We start from the raw sequence: 22,737 nt of genomic DNA, 5'->3' as shown, positions 1-22,737 counted from the left end.
TATTGTCGTGATGAGTCTGTTTTTAACCAATTCTTATCACCATAGTCAAATACCACTATAAATAAATCCTATTTGCGTTTTTTTTACTAAATATATTTTGACATGTAACAGTAGAAAAGTGCTGGGAGGCATTGAATACAACAAAGCCACTGCAAGTCTACTTTGAAATGATTGTGCTTCTAAAAGTCAGTCAAAACATTTATTTCCCCTGTGCTGGATGTAAGACAATTGAAGTATCTGAAGATTTTGCAGGATGTAGGTGGGTTGAACATCTTCCTCAATCTGCTGCAGTTTTAAGCAATGCTGACGTCAAGAGTTTAACCTTCGACAGCTGCCTGCACCTAATAAAAGGGTCTGTTTAATTCTGGTTTGACAGGTGTCATGGCTCTGGGATGACTGGCACAGACAACTGTCCCGGGCAGCAGCCTGAAAACAGGTCAAATCTGCTGGTGCAAGGAATGAAATTTGTCATGGTGCTGGCATTGTGAAAGTTGTAGGTGTTCAACCTGATCCCAGCAACAGCCCAGAGGCCAAAACACCCTCGATCAACACACGCCATTTGGCTCACACATTATTTATTTATTCATTGAAAAAAAAATGTTGTTACACAGGAAAAACTACTCCGCTGCTCCATGACATTGTGGAGTGATTAAGATTATGAGATAGGATTGTTTTTCAACATGTTCCTTAATTAAACGATCTCAATGTAGAAAAACAGACTTATGGAATTTATATTTGTGTGTGTGCGCAATTTGATGCAGATCCAACTAAAAAAAGACACATTTAGTGAATTTAAATGTGGCTTCATAAGGGGACTGTTGGGCCTGGGTGGAGGTAAATGCATTTTACTTAGTGTCATTCTGGTTTTACTTTTTATTGAGCTCATTGTAAAGTTAGGTTTTAAGTACTTGTTTTTTTCTTCTGTGTCATGTCAATAACACGGACCTTGGGTGAGGTTATAGCAGAACTGTAAGTATTTAATCATCATGCATTTACATCAATGATCATTCTTTTCTTCAATAATCAGAGTCCAGTGTTTAAAAAGTTAGTAAATGGAGAATCCTGAAGCCCAAGTTAACAAAAGCATTTATTTTAAAAGCGGTGAAAGGGTTTTCAGATAGTAACAGCAGTTAATAGTAACAGCACCTACATTCTGTGTCTTTTAACAAGAGCTTTAACTTACTGTTTGTCAATAAGACCGTCATGTTCAAAAGGTTACTCTGACAGCATCTGAATGACCTTTTTAGATTACCAGAGGAATTCGCATGTCAGAGCGGACCTTGGATCAGTAGCAGAGGTTAGACATTACAGAATAAACACGCTCGCTCTTTGACTGGTCATTTGCAGCTCGCGTTGAACTTTGACATATTGGCATTGTAACCCAAGCACAAAGAGATGGTGAATCTCCAAGGCCTTGGTTTGGCTGTAAGCAAGCGTTCATGTATCAAAACAATAACAATGTAAATGTAGATGCGGTTTAAGGATCAAATAGCGAGGGATGAAAATGTTTCCTTTTAAGGTGCATTTCAAAGTGCTTTCATGTTTTATTGTGCTTTTGTTATTAGGTGTTTGACGTTCTGTATCATGTTGGTTTGGTAATGCTACAAAAGCCCAGGTAGAGAGTGTAAGATAAACAGTTACAACAGCCAGTAACCATTACATTACCCAGTACGGAATATATATACAGAGACAGTCAGGAATAGGGCAATGATCAATTTCATCTGAGGACGTGCAAGAATTTCATTATCACGACACGGTTATTACCAGTTAACACAGCATAATTCAGTAATTAAATGATAACCACCAAACAACTTCAACTATTAATAAAAATGAGTCTAAAATGTAATATAGAAGTAAATAATATTTGTGAAGGTCTCCCAACACAGTGGCTACAAAAACACATGATAGCAATGCTTCTGATGTTGACACAGTGATTGGAAAGTGTGACGATAGAAAACCAAACATGGAGGACTTCACTAGAATATTCTATCTGTGTGTGTAAACCTTGAACTGATGTATTCCATGTCCTTAAGGGACAAAATTTGTCACGGACAATATGAACAAAGACGTGTCTAATCCATGGGAATCACATGGAGTGAAGCCTCATGTCACCTTGGCTCATTTATCACAAAGATCAATAACTTATTCATCTTTTCCTGCTCATTCACATAGTGAGTCCAGTTTTGAATCATTATCTCTGAGCCTGGAATCATCTTTGGGAAAATGTCTTCGGGTTAAAATCTCACTTCACGACTCACTCTTAAATCCGTCATTCAGGCTCAACACCGAATTGATAATATTCAAGTTGAAGAACATGAATGAAGTTGTTTTCTGCGGGAGCTTTCTGATGCTTCAGGGTAACTGGTAATTTACAAAGAAATCTTCTCGTTAAATAAAACCTCAAAACAAAAATTATCAAAACCGACATGACTGGTATGATTGAACATCTTTTTAGATAATGTGTCATTGCCTAACTTTTTGTTAAGTTATTATTATTTTTTCCTATTATCTTTTATTGGGTTTTATTTTGGCAAATTTTCCATTAGATTTCGATGAGTTATACTAATTTATTTTCTTTACATTATACTTCCCCTGTTGTGATGCCCTCACGTTTCTATTTTTGTTGTATTCTATGTTTGTCAGCTATTCAGTGTTGAATAATGAAAAAAACAAAACCTTACAACAATGACGGATATTGTGTCTTAATGGATTTTTTTTAAAGTGACAAGAAGAAGAGACATGATGTGTAAATCAGAACAAATCTCTGTATGAGCATGGTAAATTAGACCAGTAGAGTTACAGATGTATTTCTTGGCATTTGTGGGCTTCGTGGAACTGTGAAAACGAATCAAACCTTATTCTGTCTTTTACAGTGGAATATCGGTGAACTGCTTTGTTCCTGAATTATCTTTACTTTAGATCTTGACTGAAACTCCTCAAGTTTCAGAGTTTCTCGCATCAAATCCTGTTGTTGCAGAGAATCTGTGGAGGCAGCTCAGGGCTGAAGTGCGAACCCAACAAACCTTTTCTGTATAACTGGATTTGCCACATTGACTCAGACAGCTTTGTGAGTGAATGAGTTGATTTGTGGGTTGTTCATGTGATCGTTGCACTAGGATTGCGGAAAATGAAATAACTGCATTGGAGATAATACCATCAAACCTGAGCAGTCTGTGGTGTTGCCCACCACTTTCAGTTTTTTATCATTATGCACAAGAAATACATGTCAAGAAAGAGTAAAAATAAAGTGCTCTGTGGATTTCTAGAATTATTATATCACAAATATCAAAATACACATCCATGATCTACACTGCCCATCCTCTGAGGGTCATGAGAGTTTACTTTTTAAGATCTCTCTCTCCTTGAAGCTGGTATTATATGACCTTAATGTCTGGAAGCAGTCCTTGTCTCTGAAAGCTCGTCTCATGTACCTCATGTAACTAATTACGTAACCGTAATTAGAACCTGTAAATCACGATATGGATACTCATTTCTACTAAGTCATCATATTTGGACCTTAAGTCAGTTGAAGTGACACAGCAGCTGTGCGTTTCCTCTGCCACACTGGCTCAGTCCAACATCTATATTTATCTCTGAATGGTGGGATCAGGTTGTGCTGAGGATTATGTCCCACAGCCTTGAATGGGCAAGATCCCTCACCCCTGCACCACTACTGCTGGATACTGAAGGGCACTGGGCAGCAATAATATAAGTGTGAGACTGTGCCTCGACAGCATAGCAACACATTCCCTGCACATTTCTGAGGCACCTCGAGCACTGCATCACTGCGGTCTTTTAGCTTTTTGGAGCATTTGGGCTCTGGGCTGATTCTTCAGACTACAACGATCTCCGAGGTCACCAACTGTGCAGCAGCTCACACACGAGACCAAACAATGCACGAGGGATTTCTTAAACAAAATGTCAAGACCAAATATTATTGGTCGACTGTCAGATAAGGTCTTTCTCACAGTGAGGGCAGTGGGATTTCTTCTTTGGATTGGGTGGCAGCTGATGCAATATATGTACGAGCTTGCTGTTGCACTCTTGCAGGAAGGGAAATCCACGAATTGCTCCTTCAGCATTTTGCTCATGTGATAATCGACTCCATTTCCTTTCAAAATGTTAGTGCACTTCAAACTGATTCGGATTCACAAGGAGAGTGAACAATCTGAATCTCACCATACAGAAAGAAACTAAAGATGTTTTTGCTTCAAATGTTTCCCACTATTTGTCTTGCAGTGCATTGTATTTATATGTAGGATATAAGCCGTGCATATATTAGTTTTTTTTTCACAATTATTTGAGTACATTGATACCACAGCAGAATGGAATGCAAGTGTGTTGTTTTTGTGTGGATGGTAGTTGTGAGTTTCTTTGCAATGTATATGTGTGTTTTGGGTTTGCGGAGTAATAAAAGGCCTTATCCTTATAACAATCTGCCATATTATGAAGGTCACAAATGTGCATCCAAGGACACACATACCTTTTTGTCTACCTGCGTCTCGATTACCATCACTGTTATGCAACATCGTTCTCAGTAGCTCTGGAGATGGGCCAAAATTCTATCCTAACTTTTGACAAAGCTGTATAAGACCCAATTTGTCAATATGCCCAACCCTGTCTAGATTCCACAGCAGGTTATGTAACAGCCGTCTCTGAAATCACTTTCAAAGGTTGAGAAAAGTCAAAGCAGGTGAAACATTCAAAAACAGGAGTGTGAAAAAGAAGTAGACGTGCTGATACTATTGGAAACTACGAAATGATTTGAATATCATGAGCATGTCAAGGGGCAGTAGGTTACTGATGCATTTAAGAAAGAAAATAATCACACAAGCAAGTAAAAAAAAAGAGAGAATTCAAGAGACAATAGAAGACAATGCAGGAAGCCTGGAGCCTCATTTAAATAACCTTAATAAATAAAAGAGAAAACAATGGATAAATATAAATATTTTTCTGCCATCAAAGTAACCAGAATGCCACAAACCAAACAGACAGAGGGGTGGCCGATATTTTGCACTTCTGTGTTTAACAATGGAACTTTGTTTGCAACATTTACATAAGTACTGAAAAGTTAAGTACCTCAATAAATAAAAAGGGCAGACTTTGTGAATGGAATTTCAAACGGTGAAGACTTGTGGTGAGTCGAATACGATTTTCGAAAGTTCTATTCTATTCTATCCTGTTCTATACGAGTATATGATTATCTACAAATGTGAGACACAGTTTTAATACAAATGCACAGCAATAGATGCTTAACAATGGTAACACACTTTTTAAGATGCAGTTTGGCAGAAAATGATAAAAAATCTGTCTTTCTAATTAAACAGTAACTGAAATACTCCCAGTCACAAAAGGTACTTCATTAAACTGCACATTTAAATCATACAAAACATTTGTTGTGTGACTGACAGAAGTACAGTTTCAGATTATGTAATTCGTTAATGTGATACTACAGTAAAGGGGGTAAAGGGGAAGGTGTGGGCTGTGATTGGTTCACACTGAGCCAATTGAGAGCTGGTGAAACAGCCGAGTAGGTGACCGTGTATTTCTCTGCTCATAAACGTCAGTCACATGCAGATTGGGGAATGTAAAGTGAGCTGGAGCAAGGCGTTGACAATCTGCTGGGGAGTGTCTCTGCTCCACCAATAGGCCGGCAGAACCTGCTCCTCCTTGACAAGCCTTTGCATAACACTGGGGATTTGGCCTGCCATGTGGCCAGAGGGTGATGTGTGCAAACTGTTTATGCATTTACGAAAACAATGAACTAATCTCTTACTAAAGACTGGATCAACAGCTAATCCGTCCAAATGTCAAGTCAACCTTTTTTTCCACAGCCAGGAGAGAGGTGTGACGTATCTACCTTTCGACACAGGCATGAAAACATGTTTGATGCAACAAACACCGTCATGTAAAAACTTAGAGAAGTTTTGAAGGGGAATGTGACCCTTTCACCACTTTTATCTCTGTTAATTAACTGATGGTGGAGAAATGACAGGAAATAAGGGGGCAGATGAGAACTGACATGCAACAAATGCGCAGATCAGGGATGTAATGGTTCATGTTCAGCACCAGACCATCAGAGCTCCTCAGATCTGGAGTCTTTTCCTTACATTCTTAACAAGAAAAAGTTTGAAGTTATATTTTATGAACTGCCTTCTTTCACAAAATAACATGGAAATGACATTGTATAGTCATGTTTATACAGATAAAGTGCTACTATGCACCTAGAGACAATACAATCTAATCTGAAAGTATGAGAACAGCAGGTCAGGCTCATGTAAAATACAGGCTATACAGGAATGTGCAGTTGAAAATGGATTCATAGCGCCACCTGCTGAAAACGTGGTGTGTAATATCAGTGTTTTACAATGTGTTGCTCTGTTATTTTTCCTTCTAACATTAAATATGCCAGCGATACATTGAGAAAAAGACACAGTCACATTTAGACAGTAAATAATGATTTTTATGTCACTGTACATTTAAAGATTTGTTGTCAAATATATTACAGTATCAAAAATAAGTCTTTCAACAACCCTGAATAAATTATAATACTGAAAACAACAAAACACAGTTGCCACACAAACACAGCATCATGGCAACATCCACTAAACTCTTCAACTCAATACGAACCAAAACTGAACTCTCACATTCACAACATAGGATCGGTGACAGGCTGCTATTCTGATCTTAACTTTTTACCAGAAACAGTTTCAATACAAAACCTAGATTTTTGTAAACAGAGGAAACACAAACATGTTCAGTGGAGGATCAAGGTTAACAGTGTTCTGTCAAAGTCCTTTCTGAAACAAACATGTATAGGTCCAGTCAACAATGTGTTCAGTCCTTGTATGAGGTAACGGTATAAGATGTGTAAAATGCAGTGAACGTGACCTCTCCACACCTCACTGTCTGTACCAACTGTGGTTCCTTCTCCTTTAATAACAGAAAACTTTGTTGGAGAACACATTGGGATCTCTGCTGACAGCGGCTGCACAGGACCCAGTTCCTCATTATTCCTCCAACAATGTGAACAGCGCTCACGGAAGAGCACAGAACTGTGAACGAAATATTATTCCACAGGGCTTTGCCTGTAGTGCCTTTGACATCACATTCTTGCTTTTGATATCACTCAGCGTTTGTCCCGTCTTTTGTCCATTTCCTTTCGAATCCGAGCCACCAGAGCTGCCCTCATGGCTGAATCCAAGCTGTTCTTTTCCGCAACACTTTCCACTACCATCTCAGGCTTATCATCCTTAACAAACAGAAAAAAACAGGGAAAAATGTTGAACCAACAAAACTTTAGAGGAAGAAATCACACAAAAGGCAAGAAACAATAGATAAAAAGGGGATGTGTGGGTACCTTGTGCACAAGGAAGGACGTAATGGCACCGGAGTCTGCCTGATAGTCGAGCCAGAAGAGTTCAGTCCCGTGCGTTTCAGTCTCTGTGCTCGACCCACTCTCGTTCCACTCCTCAGCCTCAGCACCAGCCCCTGGTTCTGATCCATCTGCAAAACAAGCACACACAAACCCTCTCTTCACTCGTATTCAGTGGCTGCACCATCAACAGCAGGAACCCAGGTCATGGGCAGCTGGATCTTACGTCTTCGCCGTGGATGGTACACTTGGATGTCAGGTCGACGGGGTCGTCTGGGGGTTGTGGTGTGCCTCCGCAGCTGCAGCTCTTTGGCTTCCTTCACCTTCTTATCATAGTCATCCCTGGAAGAGGCAGGGGATCAACATTTTGTTATTGCTCTGAGAAAGACACATGTCACCTTCTAACCTGGTTAAACACGAGCAGGTCATGCTCTAGTGTTACATTACATAATGATAACTGTTTTAAAAACAAGCTGCTCTTCAAGTTAAACTGTTTCATGTTGTTTTAACTTCAGAATTTTAAACTAAACATAACTTGGATCAATAGGCCTGTGCGACCTTTGCATGCACTTTCACTTTTGACGTGTTTTAACAATGATGCAACTTAAACATATGAATCTTTCTTCGCGATCACATCAACTTCTATTTAAAATCCGATAAAAGTAGCTTCAGCTCCAGATACTGTGGCTGGATGCTGTGAGCTGGCTAGCATGCTCTCTGCTAACACAAGCTAACAGCAGGTAAGGAAATCACCTAGCAATCTGGTTCCTCCGGATATGGTGCAGGAAGCCGTGGCTCATGTCCAAGCGCCCCGCGCGTTTGTATTTCAGCTCATCCTCTTCGTCGTCTCTCAGAATATCCATTTCAACCAGCAGCCCTGAGACGGGGACAGTATTTAGGAGCTAATGGCGCTAATGTTTGCTTCAAGTCTCAATCAGAGCACTGACAAAAAGCTACATGCTAGCCAACGGTAATTCGTTGGCCGACCGCAACACTCCCGGAGTTTGTAAATCTAGCCTAACCAAAAACATTGTTTTACATTGAATTTTACAAACGCATCACAACATTAAAACATTGAAATTGGTTCTAATAAAAACGAATACTACATATTTAACATTATACGAGTTGTCACGTTGGTTTTGGCCCCTGAGCAGCTCAAAGATCGATGTAGCTCTAAACTCCGGGATAGTTAATTTTGTTATTTTCGAACGGCGACGCACAAACACCGCGAGCGTCGACGCACACGTTGTGCGACTCATTCATCTGACCCACTCAAAGTTGAGCCTTTCTCTGTTAGTTTGACTTTACATTCGCAAGATTACAGTGATGATGGTTTCTCTGAAACGAGAAAGAGAAGCTGAGGTGGACGACGACGACGAAGAAGACGACAGCGATGACGGAGGTAAATATATTTACTGCTAACGTCTGCACGTCGTTTGATTAGCAGGTGGCTACTTTACGCACAGTTAGCTAAACATGCGTTGGATTTTTAACACTCGCTCACCCAGCATCAGAGACGGCTCGCTTGATATCTCTTCGTTGTCGTTTTTAACACCGCCCTTTCAGTGCACCCCGTGTATCAAAAGCACCATACCCATAAATATTACACGCTCTCCTGGGTTAGCTTAGCATGTTTAGCTAGCGTTCACCCAGCTGATTGGGCATTAACTGTATTGACTGTTTGCTTTTGTGTTGCAGCGGCAGTTAAAATAGGCCGAACACGTGTAGCAGAAGACCGGAGAAGTCGCCACTGCCCGTATCTCGACACCATAAACAGGCAAGAGAAAGTTCACTTGACTGTTCACTGTTTATGTTAGTGCTAAATGCTAGTTAGCTCAGTCCTGCTCCATTGCCCTGCAGCTGATCTCCCCTTCTGCCTGTTGATCCTACAGGAGCGTGTTGGACTTTGACTTTGAGAAGCTCTGCTCCATCTCTCTGTCCCACATCAACGTCTACGCCTGCCTCATATGTGGGAAATACTTCCAGGGTGAGTGAATGATCTGAGAGTCCACCACATTGAAACGCTTGGTTGTGCGGGGACTGACTTAACTCATGTGTGCTTCACTGCAGGTAGAGGACTGAAGTCCCATGCCTACACTCACAGCGTCCAGTTTACCCACCATGTGTTCCTCAATCTGCACACACTCAAGTTTTACTGTCTGCCAGACAACTATGAGATCATTGACTCTTCACTGGAGGACATCACTGTAAGTACAACCACAAGTGATGATGCTTTCTTTACTTGAACTTGAATTGCATTTATGATTGAGCACATTTTTTAGTTAAAGCAAACTTTGCAGTGAAAAAGACTGACTGTGGAGTGGAGAAATGAAATAGTGCATTGCTGATATTATGCTATGAATGGGTATATTTGTGAGATTGGGTATGTATACATTATATATTTGGATACAGCTTAAATATTGCCATTGTCTCGTGTGAAAGGTTACATCACATCAAGGTCACACCAAAATGAATCTCTGTAAACAGAGTCTGCATGTGAATATGCAGAATCTGTAGGTGAGGGACACGATTTGGGGGTTAGAAGCCTTCAGGTTCCTGTTTCTTGTCTGACCAATCACGTTTAAGCAGGCTTTGGTTGTCTGCAAGTTTGTGTGGAGAGCAAAAGAGGCGAAACACATTGACCAAAATGCACTGGCTATCAGCTTTTTATTTCATCTGCATAATGTAGATAGCTGTTTGCTAAACAGTGTTTAGCAAATGGAAGATGAAGTCTTGGTCCAGATATCTACTGTCTTCTCCGGAAGTCCCAAAATATCGGCCGTTGCCCCCAGAGGGGGGCAATTTTTCGTCAGATGAAGGCAGATTCCACTGAAATCAGTCGAGCGTCTTTTGTCAAATGAGTTCACCTGATTGGTATATGTATGTAATGCTGTGACACTCATGCTTTAATATCTGTTAGAGCATTGATCAAAGATTATTTTAAAGCACTATTAATGTTACTGTAACATGTCTCTCTCAAAATATAACATTGTCAATACTGGCACGTTTTATCATTTTATCGTTTTCAAACTTCAGTTTTGTGTCACTAATTTGTTGGCACGTCTTTTTCTACAGTATGTGCTCAAGCCTACTTTCACCAAGCAGCACATTTCAGGACTGGACAAGCAAGGAAAACTGTACCGAGCCTATGATGGTACGACGTACCTACCAGGCATTGTTGGGCTCAACAACATCAAAGCTAATGACTATGCCAACGTGGTGTTACAGGTATGACAAAACTGCCACAGTGGACATTATCTGGGCATAGTCATAAACTTAAAAATAACCCATCCTTTTTTTATGTGCTTCTTCTTCTTAGGCTTTTTCCAACGTTCCACCTTTGCGAAACTACTTCCTGGAGGAGGAGAACTACAAAGGAATCCGCAGGCCACCGGGGGACATCATGTTCCTCTTGGTGCAGAGGTTCGGGGAGCTGATGCGCAAACTTTGGAATCCGAGAAACTTCAAGGCCCACGTGTCTCCCCATGAGATGCTGCAGGCCGTGGTGCTGTGCAGCAAGAAGAACTTCCAAATTACCAAGCAAGGTAAGATTTGTGTCACAACGCATCCCAGTACAGTGAAGTACGGTAGGTTGTGGCTCTGATTGTTTGTTTTCGTTTCTGCAGGAGATGCTGTGGACTTTATGACGTGGTTCTTGAATGCTCTGCATGGGGCTCTTGGAGGCACAAAGAAAAAGCCATGTGAGTAGGAGAATTAAAGACGTTTCATGTACATGAACTGTTTTTTGTCATGTTAATAGTAAATTGTTAGGAGTGGAAGAACAAACTCAAATACAATTTTCTATTGAATTAGTTTATTTCTTTTTTTGCTATGGGAGCTAATTTGTCCTCATGTAGTGTTTCCAATTTATTATCTACACTTTGTGTACATACATATTCTAATTGGTCCAGCCACAGTTTCATAATGTGCCAAAACATGTTCTACATCTCTCATAATAACATTAGAGATCTCTAAGTTGGTGTGTGTAGCGCTATTTGCTGTGTGCTTGGTCGTGCTGTTCTGCTGCTGTGTTCGGCGATCGCTGCAGATGTGGCATCAATGCATTTATTTCTCTTACACGTGAACTTGTCGGTGCCCCTTGTAGTGGAAAAATTAACTAAGTATGGTTGACAAACTATTTGTATTTAGAAAGTAAGTTTTTGCAGCCTTGTCTAAAGACTTTTATGACCTGAGCTGTTTTATGGTCTGAACTGTTGATGACCTGAAAACTGCCAGACCCTTTTGCCACTTATTTACCCTCCAAAGAACGGAATGTATGTCTGCTTATCTCCTTAGGAAACACATGTAAATCAGTTGTTTATGTTTAGATTCCTCTCTCTCCTGCGCCTACAGAACCAGTCTGAACTGGTTCAGAGAGACAGCCCTTAGTTCTCCTATATAAGATGCTTGCATTTGAGTGTCCTGCATCTTCACTCTGAGATCCTTGTGACTCTCTGTGTTGATCCTTTCTGCAGAAAGCCCCTATTAAAATACACGTGGATAACTCTGGTGTTTCCAGCCTCTTGTATATCCAGATTTCCATCACACCCTTTTGTCTGTGTACCTGTTACTTGGAATCTATTGCACGTGAGAGCAACCTTTGGGCACGTATGCGTGCACCCCATTTCCATCATAAATGTAATTAATTCTGTGGAAAACGCTGCCTTTTGTCTTTCTTCCTTCATAGCAATCATTACGCAAGCATTTCAAGGCTCCATGAGGATCTTCTCCAAGAAACTTCCACACCCAGATTTAGTAAGTTTGCTATTATTTGAACTAATTAACTGTCATATGAATCATGTTATCAATGAAGTCAGATTATTTATATATGTGTGTGTGTGTGTGTGTGTAATGTATATACTACTTAAACAAAGTGCTTGACCAAAATTAAAAAGATTTATTTCTCTTATTGTCAAAATTAGAGGCCCAGTCAAAATTGTTCTTCAGTTTTGAAGCGCAGATATAAGACATGGGGCAGAGAGAATATTCTTTTTCACCTGCCACCTTCCTGTGAATATTTAATTTATATATATTTTTTTGATACAATTTAATTGTAACTGTAATTATTTCCCAGCCACCCGAGGAGAAAGAGGCATTACTTGTGACGGAGGAATACCAGGAACAGATGTCTGAGTCCACCTTCCTGTTTCTGACACTTGACCTCCCAACAGCTCCACTGTACAAGGATGAGAAAGAGCAGCTTATCATCCCCCAGGTCCCCCTCTTCCACATCTTGGGCAAGTTCACTGGCAGCACAGAGAAGGTACAGACTATTGTAAATGCTACAATGTGACCATGCAGTTGTCTTTACTAAAAGATATTCTGAGCTAAGACTGGATTGTAATTTAGATATTACACCTATAAATTATAATCTACACACGTTCCTTTCTTCTTTATATTCAGGAATACAAAACCTACAAAGAGAATTTTCTCAAAAGGTTCCAGTTGACCAAACTTCCTCCGTACCTCATTTTCTGCATCAAAAGATTCACCAAGAACAACTTCTTTGTGGAAAAGAACCCAACAATTGTCAACTTCCCCATCACGTAAGTGCTGCACATATACTGTCAGGTGGTGTTTGTAGGCTCTAATTAAAAGTGACTGCTGTAACTATGATGTACAGCGGTTGTCTTTGAATAAACTCTTGTAAAAAGTGATGTATAGGTTGTGTGTATTTTGTCTTCATGTATAAATATGCACTTGTTTATGTTATCACTTTTCAATTTCTTCAACAGGAATGTAGACCTTCGTGAGTACTTGACAGAAGAAGCTCAAGTTACAGAGAAGTGCACAACTTATGACCTCGTCGCCAACGTAGTGCATGATGGGAAACCCACTGAGGGAGCCTACAGAATACATGTTCTGCATCATGTAGGTCGCAAGGAGATATATTATAATTTTTTTCTTTGTTACAATAACCACAAACAATCTAAGAAAAGCATTAGATTTGATCATCGTTTTGCTGATCATCTGTTCTGAAGTGTCTTTTTGTTTAATCAGGGAACTGGGAAGTGGTACGAGATGCAGGACCTTCAGGTGATCGACATTCTCCCCCAGATGATCACGTTGTCGGAAGCCTACATCCAGGCAAGTCCTCCCACTCATTGTGGTTTTGTGTTGGAGAATGTAAATGGTACAGTGCCGTGACTCCATAATTCTCTATGCAACAGGTATCCCCTTTAATCCGATGGCATTCACAGTATCACACTTGTATGTCTTTCAATTTGTAGAGAACAGACGGTTGCAGAATATAGTTTTGGCTATTTAGGATGTAATTCTATGTAATATGAAAAATAAGGCCTTTACTCATTCATCCTCATCTGTATGAATTTACTGTTGTGAAATCATCCCTTTTGTAAAGATACAAATAAAAAATGTATACATAAACAATAGAATTTATTTAATCTGGTGTTTCAGCCATGAACTTGGTGATTTCAGAGCCTCTGACAACAATAAAGTTAGTGTGGGGAGAAATACTTAGAATTTCTTGGTGAAACTTGTGATGATGCATTTTGTTAGTGTCACTAGAAAGATGTTGATAGCAACTGGTTTTTATCTGAATCTTATTTCAAAGTTTTTAAATGATTATGAATCAAAAATAGTCTTTGAATTTAACAAGGAAGCTTAGATTGCAGATTTGTTTTGTGCTCCTTTTGGTACTAATTGTTTAATTTTAACCGTTTCTAGATCTGGAAGAGACAAGAGTGTGCCGATGACACAAACAACCACAAAGAGGCGTAAGCGAGCCAGGATTTTCTTTTTCACTGTGATTGGCCTGAAGTGATGTCACCATTATGAGATGAACTGGGTATTTAAGTGATTGAATTTAACAAAATAGAAAAAGAGTGGCAAGAGAGCATCAAGACTTTGTGTTTATAGTCACAAAAAAGCGAATACATGTAAATGTTTCCATGTTTTTTTCACTGTTTTATCTTTTTACTATGTGGAAGTTTCTAAATAAACAAGCTCCAGAACATGCGTCTCTGTCTTTTGAATTTTAAAAACTAAATTTGAAGAAAAACGTGGCTCCTTTGTTGTTAGTGGTGGCAGTCGCTGGCCAAGAGATTCAGACATAAGTGTTTACAGGACAAGAGTTTATAATAATGACTCTGAACAGCAATACTTCTTCAGGGAAGCCTGGAAGCTAGTGACTCACTATTGGAAAGTGACGCGTTGGGAATGTCCAAACTGGTTTTAGTTCGCATGGAAGCATGCTTACTTCAGCAGAAACAAAACAGGTTAGCATTGGTTTGTTTTCCACCGCTGGAGACCGCTCTTAGCGAGTGAAGACATGAAGTTCGATCTCTAACTTGCAATTAATGATTATAGGTTAAGTAAGCGGCTGATTAATGCTAAGCTGGCCATTTAGCAGCAGCCAACAAATAATACACGCAGCCCCTTTAATGACAAACCTTTGCTTTAATTTAAGGAGTATGTATTTGGACATTTGCACCAGGCGTCATGGAACAGCAGTGAGAGAAAAGGATAAGTAGAAATCAATTGTCCAAACTGTCTTTAATACATATTGAGGGTTCAGCTTACAGCTAAGCATTTTCACATTCATAGTGACATACATATTGTACTGTGCATTACATTTGACTAAACTGCCGTTTCAGACTGAATCCCGGCCCTGGTCTCACGACACAAGCATGCAAACCAGAATAGTTCATGATGAATATTTATGGCTGATTGAAATAGTGGGATGAATAATTTACCCAAAAGTAATAAAAAGTAAAGTGCAAAACTTTTAAGTGGAATCATTTGATACAAGAAAGTGATTCTTTGTGTACATGTAACTACAGTTTGGTTTAATCATCTTTCATGTGTTGTCACAGAAAACCTGTAAAGACAAAAGTACACAGACATAAAATATGGGAAACAAATTATTCACAAAATCCCAATTCTACTTAAAACTGCATCAGGTAGTGCAGTTGTATGTGTGACCAGTGCAGCTTCTGGCTGCTGAACAACATGCATGTGTTTCAGCTGTATTTCACTGCAATTTTCAGAAAATGGGACTGACCTGTGCATCACTGTTATCGGTTAAACTAACAATATGGTCCTTCAGTGCAACGACGCTTCCCCAGCGGCTCCGTCTTCTTCAAGGCAACACACAGATCAGCTCTCTGCAGATCAGAAGAGACAATTTGAGTGTGTGAGCATTTAAGAGGTTACACTCTTTGTGACTAGTGTTGCGTGGATGTGGGCTCATCATTCTGTGACACATTAAGTTAGTAAGTCAAATAAAGATTGTTCATAGTCATTTCACCTCTGGCGAAGAAGTCTCTTATACTATTACAAAACCACATCAATAATACTTCTTTGGCCATGTTTCATTTTCTTCCCTTCATTGACGTAGGCCATTGTACATATCCGTCCTGTCCCCTGGCCGCCACCTGTTTGACCCTCTGCCCTCAGGGAGGCGCTTTTTAAAACTTAGTAATCATTTCCCCCCCCAACAGCTATTCAAACTCTAAATAAATATGAAAAAACACTACAACTATTCTGGACTGAGCAATCTGCTGACGATTTTTTAATCTAATTTATATCTATATCTTTTTTACTTTATTGACTTGTTTATTATTTTTTAAATTGTATGCACTAACCAGGTATAGCACTGTCGGTAACGGCTTTCAATTTTATTCCATTCTATTCTATTTTATTCTATCCTTACAAAAGCTTGTTCTTACTTCACAAGCATGTGGAGCCTCCTTCTGGTTTCCCAAAACCTTCTGCAGTCGGGAGCCATAGATTTGGGTGAAAGCTTGGCACTGAAAAGAGCACGAGAGGAAATCGTTTTTATTGCAGAAAGACAAAAGAAGAAGTAACAGGATATGTAGAGGCACTATAGGCTGGGTAACTACATAAGATACCAGTGTGGACACAGATAAAACATGTTGACTGGCTGAACCTGTTTTAATGTTGTAGTGATTTGTGAATTTTGTTGTTAGAGTATAAAGAGTATTGGGAGTATAAGTTAAGGGCCAAACCTTTTGGATGGCATTGGGGTGAAGGACACACACAGACTGCAGGAAAGACGAGGTCTGAGGTTCGGTGGAGTTAGGAGCCAGGTGCAGTCGGCTCAGCACAGCCAGCGTGCGGCACGACTCGCAGTCCGAGGGGAGGAACGTCCCTGTGAAACCAGTAGAGTGTTAAATTAGTGACAGTGAGGAAGTGTATGGTTCCACACACATTAACCTGTAAACAAACTATGAGTGAGTGTGTTTTTTTTGGGGACTGACCTGGAGGAAGCTGCTCCTCAAACAAACACAGGTGCAGAAGAGTACATATAGTCTGAGGGGCAGCAGACGACAGGAGGAACTCTACTATCTCTACGCCGTATTTACTGATGAACTCATCACATTGGTCCTTGTAGCTCTCAGGTAGAAGGTCACAGACCTCTCCCATCAGCTTCATTAAAGCTTCCTGCAGGGCGAGACAGGTCAGACAGTGACATTTACATCATGTGATGCATAGTGAGGGACACGCGCCGTAGTCAATACACTGCAACATGGGGAAAAAGTCACCTCAGTCATGTTTTTAGGCAAAAGGGTCTCCAGTTTCTTGATGACAAACAGACACAGGGAGCAAGCTGGGTTGAACTGCTCCTAGAGAGAGAGGATTAGCTGGTGAGTGGGCCATTTACACACGTTTCACTTTTATACTTTTTGTGTCCCACTTCTACTGACTCATACTGACATAGCTGCTGATGGCTGTGCCAAGCGCAGAGCTGGAAATGTCTTTATCAGCGGCATGGTGGGGAAGTTTCAGCAGCTCCTCCTCCTTGTGGGCAGCACAAAGTCCAAGAGCCACACAAGTCTCGACTGGCTTCTACAAAAACACACACACACACAATATGACATTCAAAAAGTCATAGTCGTATCACTGAAGGCATTTGTGGTTGTTGTTTTTCCATGTATCTAAAAAGAAGCGTGACTAGAGGCTAAACTCACCAGGTGACCAGGTGTTTGATGCAGCACTTTGGGCAAATACGTCTTCACCTGTGAGTCGCACTGTGATGCCTGTTCACGCGGGAAGCGCTGGCAGAGAGCATGCAAGCCTTCATACACAGTTTCCTGCAAAAGCACAGTAGATAGGATACAGGACATTACAGGGACCCCAGCTGCTGGATGTGGCTGCCATTCTTTCAAATCAAACGCATGTGATCATCAGTAAAGTTAAAGTGAATCACAGACGTCCTCACCTTAGTGTCCCTGCTGGAGATCATGTTAGCGGACAGCTGGACGACCTGTCTGCATTCTGAACATGTGTCCAGTGTCTGGTGAGGAGAGGCCACAGGGAGAAGATTGTTCAGGCCAAGTACAGTCATGTTAAAACAATTAAATTCCAAACAAAGCATGAGATTGTCCGTGTCACCGCGTGCACATTTTAATAGGAGCCCACCAAAATATTTGCTGCTAAAGCAGACAGACTGTAAATATAAAAAAACCCCATCTCTAACAGTTTTGCTATTTAAAAAGAAATAAACACATACATGCAAAACAGGAGAATGTAGTGAGACTGACATTTTTCTGTTTCAGAGGACTGTAATAGTAGAAATACACTTTATTTATACTGCACCTTTCATAACACAGTCACAAGGTGCTTTACAAGTTAAAAATTCTAAATATAAAATGGAAACGGTTACAAAAAACAAACAATAAGAAAACAGAAATACAAAATTCAACACACGAGAAAAGAGTAAAATCAAGACAAAATAAAACATAATAAGATCAAAGTAGATTGTAAGATCAGAGCTATGAGCAAGCCCACCTATAAAAATATGTCTTTGAGAGAGATTGTAAGAGGAGGAGCCTGTATGTATTATTTTGAAATTAATGTTGAGAGATACGGGAAATAAGGAAGATTACCAGAGCTTCCTGTCTGATGAGAGACAAAGTGTCTGTGATGAACCTGCAGTCTCCTTTAAAACACACACACAGAGAAATCAGGACAAACAGTCACATATCTCAGCATCAATCAGAAAATGCGATACGAATCTGATCATGACCGAAGAATGTGAGCGGAGGCCGCTCCTCTGATGATGCGGGACGATGACGTAAATATCTTACCTGGACAAAGAGACAGCGCGAGTATCACCAGCACGAGCCCAGGTGAGGTCATTGTGAACGGGAGCAAGACACGATTGACAGTTTCTGGTCACGGTAAAAACATCAGTGCGGCTGTGTGGGTGGTACCGGAAATACAGGTCCATCGTCTCAGCCAATCAGAGCCGGAGCTGTGAAGCGCAGGCGCCATGGAGCAAACAAAACAACAACTAAATAAATAAATAAACAAATACATATACATTTATCAGGTGATCAGGTGAGGTTTGTCCCATTCTAAATAAAACAAACAAACAAACAAAAAATACTAACAAAGATTTCAATGAATGAATAAATAAATATACATTTAAACTAATCCTCACTGTGATCTGATGATATTCATACTATTCTAAATATAAAAAAAATACAAATAAAAAACATAAAAACTGAAATGACACATGGACATTAAACATGACAGAGACAAGATTCAAAAGAAATTATTTAAATTCAGACGCCCAGTTTGAAACACAAGCAAAATAAAAGAGAATAAAAGAGGTAAAGAGATTAAAAGTGGTTAAAGAATTATAACAGGGTACATCTGTATAAGGATTTAACTATAAGTTGAGGGTGAAAGTTAAAACAAATAAAGTAGATAGAAATGTGCAAAATTAAAAAATACAATGAAATTCAATAATGGCATGACCTTGTAAAATAAGTTGAAGGCACTTGTGAATAAAAAAGCTTTCTATCCAGTTGTATAATTGCAAAGGATGGAACATTCCAAAGATCACCAGGCGGGAATTTGGTAAGACCTGTGCTGTATGTCTAAACCAACCATTACACGTTGTCTATATGATAACTAATTTGTAATAAATACTGAATTCGAGTCCACAACTCATATGTGAAGTGAAAATAACATTTCACGCAGACCTCTGACCAGTAGAGGGCAGCAGAGCAGAGGTCACACACAGGGCATTAACCTAGTTTGCTCCCTACATCACTGACGCATGCTTTTATGTGGAGCAGGTTTCACTGGGATGCTCTACAATCTGGTCCACCCAACAACCTGATGGATCAGCTGACTCTGAGCTCTGGAGCCTGAATGCTGACAGGACCAGAAAAACACCTCACTCAGGCCTGGATCTAGACCACTCAGGTTTGGGGGGCCAATTAGAAATTTGGGGTGGGCAACATTTCACACAGTGAACTTGGTGTTGAGCGTTTTTTCTAATTTTAAGGATCGCGTCACATTAGTAAATTCAACCAGGCCTTGGTATAATAATAATAACAATAATAATAATAATCATTAATATTAATTATTTTTTATTTTTTAGATGTGCCATGCACAGACTAGCGCCACTGCACATTTTTAACGCCTGCACAGAAGCACACATGCAGGTGATGAGTTCCAGTAAGCAAGCTACAATGAAACCGCACTGAATATTGTTTTGATGACACAGGTGACTTTGATTTAAAATATGTTAAAACAAACATGTTGAACTGCCCGGTTTGCTTTGGTAAAAGAACAAACTGTGAACACCTGGACACTCTGACTTGGTTTTCCTCTGTGTAGTGTTTTTTTTATTTGACAGCACCTGAAGGCAGCACCAAAAACAAGACTTATTCGATACACGATTCAAATGGCACAGAATAAAGCGGACCATTGGGTGGGCAGAGTAGAAATTTGGGTGGGCATTGCCCACAAAAACGTTCAGTGGTGCTAGTCTGTGTGTGGCATGTGTAAAAAATAATAATTAAATATTATTATCGTTATTTTTGTAATTATCATTACACCACGGCTTGGTTGAATTTCCTTTTGCGACGCATTCTTTGAAACTTGGAAAAACTCTCAACTCTAAGTTCACTGTGGGAAAAGGTGCCCACATCAAATTTCTTATTGCCCCCCCAATCTGAGCAGTCTAGATCCGGGCCTGAACATGACGCTACTGCACTCTGCCCTTTTTACACTTTTTTGAGATACCCTTTCAACTTAGTGAAAAGGACATTTTTCCAATATAATTTCAACCATTTGATTCTTGTATGCAGGTGTTTATATGTCAATGCACTGTCTTTGACATGTAAGACCAACAGTTCAGGAGTCTCTCTTCACCAAGTGCTCAAAATCTTTTCAAACTCAAAGAGGCAGAATACAGTAAATAATAATAAGCATTACAGTAAAGAAAAAAAATGAACCGCATGGATTGAAATATAAATAATGAATAAAAGAAAGCGTCTTTGATCCATGCTTGCCAAGGGCAAAATGGAGGTTGCACATTTTATGACAAAGACTTTAACCCTAACCCCCAATTTCTGATGGAAGATTTGTGCAAGGAGCGTTCACCCAGGTGTATTAGAGATTTATACTAATGCAATAAATTTTGTAAAGAAGTTTGTATTTGAATTGAGTTGAGTTTTTGGTCTTAATCTGATTATGAGTGAAATATTATATAACCAAACACGACCTGAAAAAAGTCTCATATCCTCTCTGATTGGTCACTCATGCTTTCTCCTGACTGCTACAATATATCTCTGATATAAGGGCAGCATTAGCCACAAGAAGCTGTAAGTTGGTAAGCCGCTATCACAGCAGACTTTTTGAGTTGGTGTGACATCAACAGCACCGATGTCTGACACTCATCAATGTTTCCTTATCTGGGATTTGTTCTTAGGTAAGAACAGAATCTATGCACACTCCAAATAATCTGTTTTCTTTAATCTACAGTTTTATGATGAGTTTTTAATCAGGCTACAATAATATTGGATAATTTTTATACTAAAAGCGACAGGCCGGTTTCAATGCATATTTCTATTTCTGCAAGTTTTTATTAATTTCTTTAACTGTCAGAGATTTTATATACATGAATATGTTGAAAAAGAGAACACTCATTCACAAAAGTAGTCAGCCATCATTAGGTTTTACACGCTGGTTGTGTTAAATGTGTTAAACGTGTCACATGTTCCACAGTTTTCCTTAAAATGTTCTGTCCAATTGTAGCCTGTTAATTCTGAAAAACAAATTAATTTTTTACTTCAACTTTGTGACTCTCTCCTGATACAGCTTTCACTTGTTGTTTAACTGTATCCTATGTATGTTTCTTTTTGTTATTTTGTTTCCACTTCATTTTCTTAAAACGTCGTAGTTTCACATCAGTCGTAGTTTCACAGATGTTTTTGAGCTGTGGGACAGGAGACCTGTCTGTAAGTGCTCTGAGTTTAAGTCCTGTGCTCGACCCATTTATACCCACCTTTGCTTCCTACCAGCAAACAGAGCTGGGTGTGCCTCTTTGAAAATAAAAAAGTATTGCATGAGATAAGTCTGAGTCCGAGGAATCTGACAGCACAATGAGGAACTCCCATGTTTGATAAACAAGCAAGCTGTCGATCTGATCACTAACTTCCAGTAAAGAAAACCAGAGAGGTCACATGCAAGGTTCCACCCATTGGTTTTGAGGAAACTTGTACTTGTAATAATACTCTTATGCAGAGTTTGGAAATTACCAAGAATTACTTGAAACAAAGAAGGGTAAGAACATTTAAGGAACAGAAAGGTATGAAGCACAAGCCAGAAAGACAGCGATAGGTCAAATTTAAATGTAAAGATGTCGACATCAGGATCCTCGGGCAGGTTGTTCAAACAGCTTAGAGCAAAAGAACTAAAAGCTGCTTCACTTCAGGAGAACTGAAGTGGCCTTCTCCCATAGTTTAAAACAAGGCAGTGAGAAAATTAAGTGTGCAGGAAAGATTAGGGCCCTGGCAAAACTCTACCCTCACTGGGACGGAGAGAGACTCTACCAGGAGGCCCGCAAGATCATGGGAGCATACTTTCAGGTAAGAGATAAGCTTTGCCGTATGAACAGCACAAGTCTTGGATAACGGTTGAAAGAGTAGTATCCTGTGTGGTTCAGTTTTCCGTTTTGTTTTTCAGGTTCTCACCTACAGAGACTACTTGCTCCCTATTGTCGGTCCAGACTTAATTGCGAAGCAGCTGTCCACCTACCCTGGTTATGATGAACAAGTGGACCCCAGCATCTCCAATGTGTTTGCCACAGCTGCCTACAGATTTGCTCACCTGATGGTTCAGCCATTTATTTACCGTCTTGATGAGAAATACCAGGAGCACCGTGATTATCCCAGCCCGCTACTGCACAAAGCCTTCTTCACACCATGGAGGCTGATCTTTGAAGGTATGGCCACGATCCTTCATTTTTATTATTCAGCTCAATGGAAAATCAGCCTTTAACCACTTTACTGCCTTTGTGGAAACAATCGGCTTCAACTGCTGCAACCAGTCATCTACAGTGCACTACTCATGGATCA

General features: G+C 39.8%; 3 protein-coding genes across 3 annotated transcripts; 1 reads left to right on the top strand and 2 right to left on the bottom strand.

Annotated features, from left to right (window-relative positions):
* Positions 1–7,041: 7,041 nt before the first annotated feature.
* c9h2orf68 (chromosome 9 C2orf68 homolog) lies at positions 7,042–9,070 on the bottom strand. Its single transcript, XM_035165808.2, has 5 exons — positions 8,880–9,070; positions 8,129–8,252; positions 7,602–7,717; positions 7,361–7,506; positions 7,042–7,252 (listed from the first exon to the last, which is right to left on the bottom strand). The coding sequence occupies exons 1-5, from the start codon at positions 8,884–8,886 to the stop codon at positions 7,130–7,132; spliced, it is 516 nt and encodes a 171-aa protein (XP_035021699.1). The 5' UTR covers positions 8,887–9,070; the 3' UTR covers positions 7,042–7,129.
* On the top strand, positions 7,753–14,349 carry usp39 (ubiquitin specific peptidase 39). Its single transcript, XM_035165805.1, has 13 exons — positions 7,753–8,777; positions 9,074–9,152; positions 9,268–9,362; positions 9,446–9,582; positions 10,451–10,603; positions 10,695–10,920; positions 11,002–11,076; positions 12,063–12,130; positions 12,450–12,638; positions 12,779–12,921; positions 13,111–13,246; positions 13,376–13,462; positions 14,063–14,349. Exons 1-13 carry the CDS (start codon positions 8,702–8,704, stop codon positions 14,114–14,116), a joined length of 1,518 nt encoding a protein of 505 aa, XP_035021696.1. The 5' UTR covers positions 7,753–8,701; the 3' UTR covers positions 14,117–14,349.
* Positions 14,350–14,871: 522 nt separating this feature from the next.
* On the bottom strand, positions 14,872–18,606 carry sftpbb (surfactant protein Bb). Its single transcript, XM_035165807.1, has 11 exons — positions 18,448–18,606; positions 18,247–18,299; positions 17,580–17,654; positions 17,329–17,451; positions 17,075–17,206; positions 16,903–16,983; positions 16,618–16,801; positions 16,366–16,508; positions 16,066–16,146; positions 15,399–15,501; positions 14,872–15,215 (listed from the first exon to the last, which is right to left on the bottom strand). Exons 1-10 carry the CDS (start codon positions 18,497–18,499, stop codon positions 15,424–15,426), a joined length of 1,002 nt encoding a protein of 333 aa, XP_035021698.1. The 5' UTR covers positions 18,500–18,606; the 3' UTR covers positions 14,872–15,215; positions 15,399–15,423.
* Positions 18,607–22,737: the final 4,131 nt, after the last annotated feature.

Source organism: Hippoglossus stenolepis, chromosome 9, assembly GCF_022539355.2.
Source record: "Hippoglossus stenolepis isolate QCI-W04-F060 chromosome 9, HSTE1.2, whole genome shotgun sequence".
Classification (NCBI taxonomy): domain Eukaryota; kingdom Metazoa; phylum Chordata; class Actinopteri; order Pleuronectiformes; family Pleuronectidae; genus Hippoglossus; species Hippoglossus stenolepis.
The sequence above is the reverse complement of the archived record's forward strand: the minus strand, read 5'-3'. Positions and strand labels throughout refer to the sequence as shown.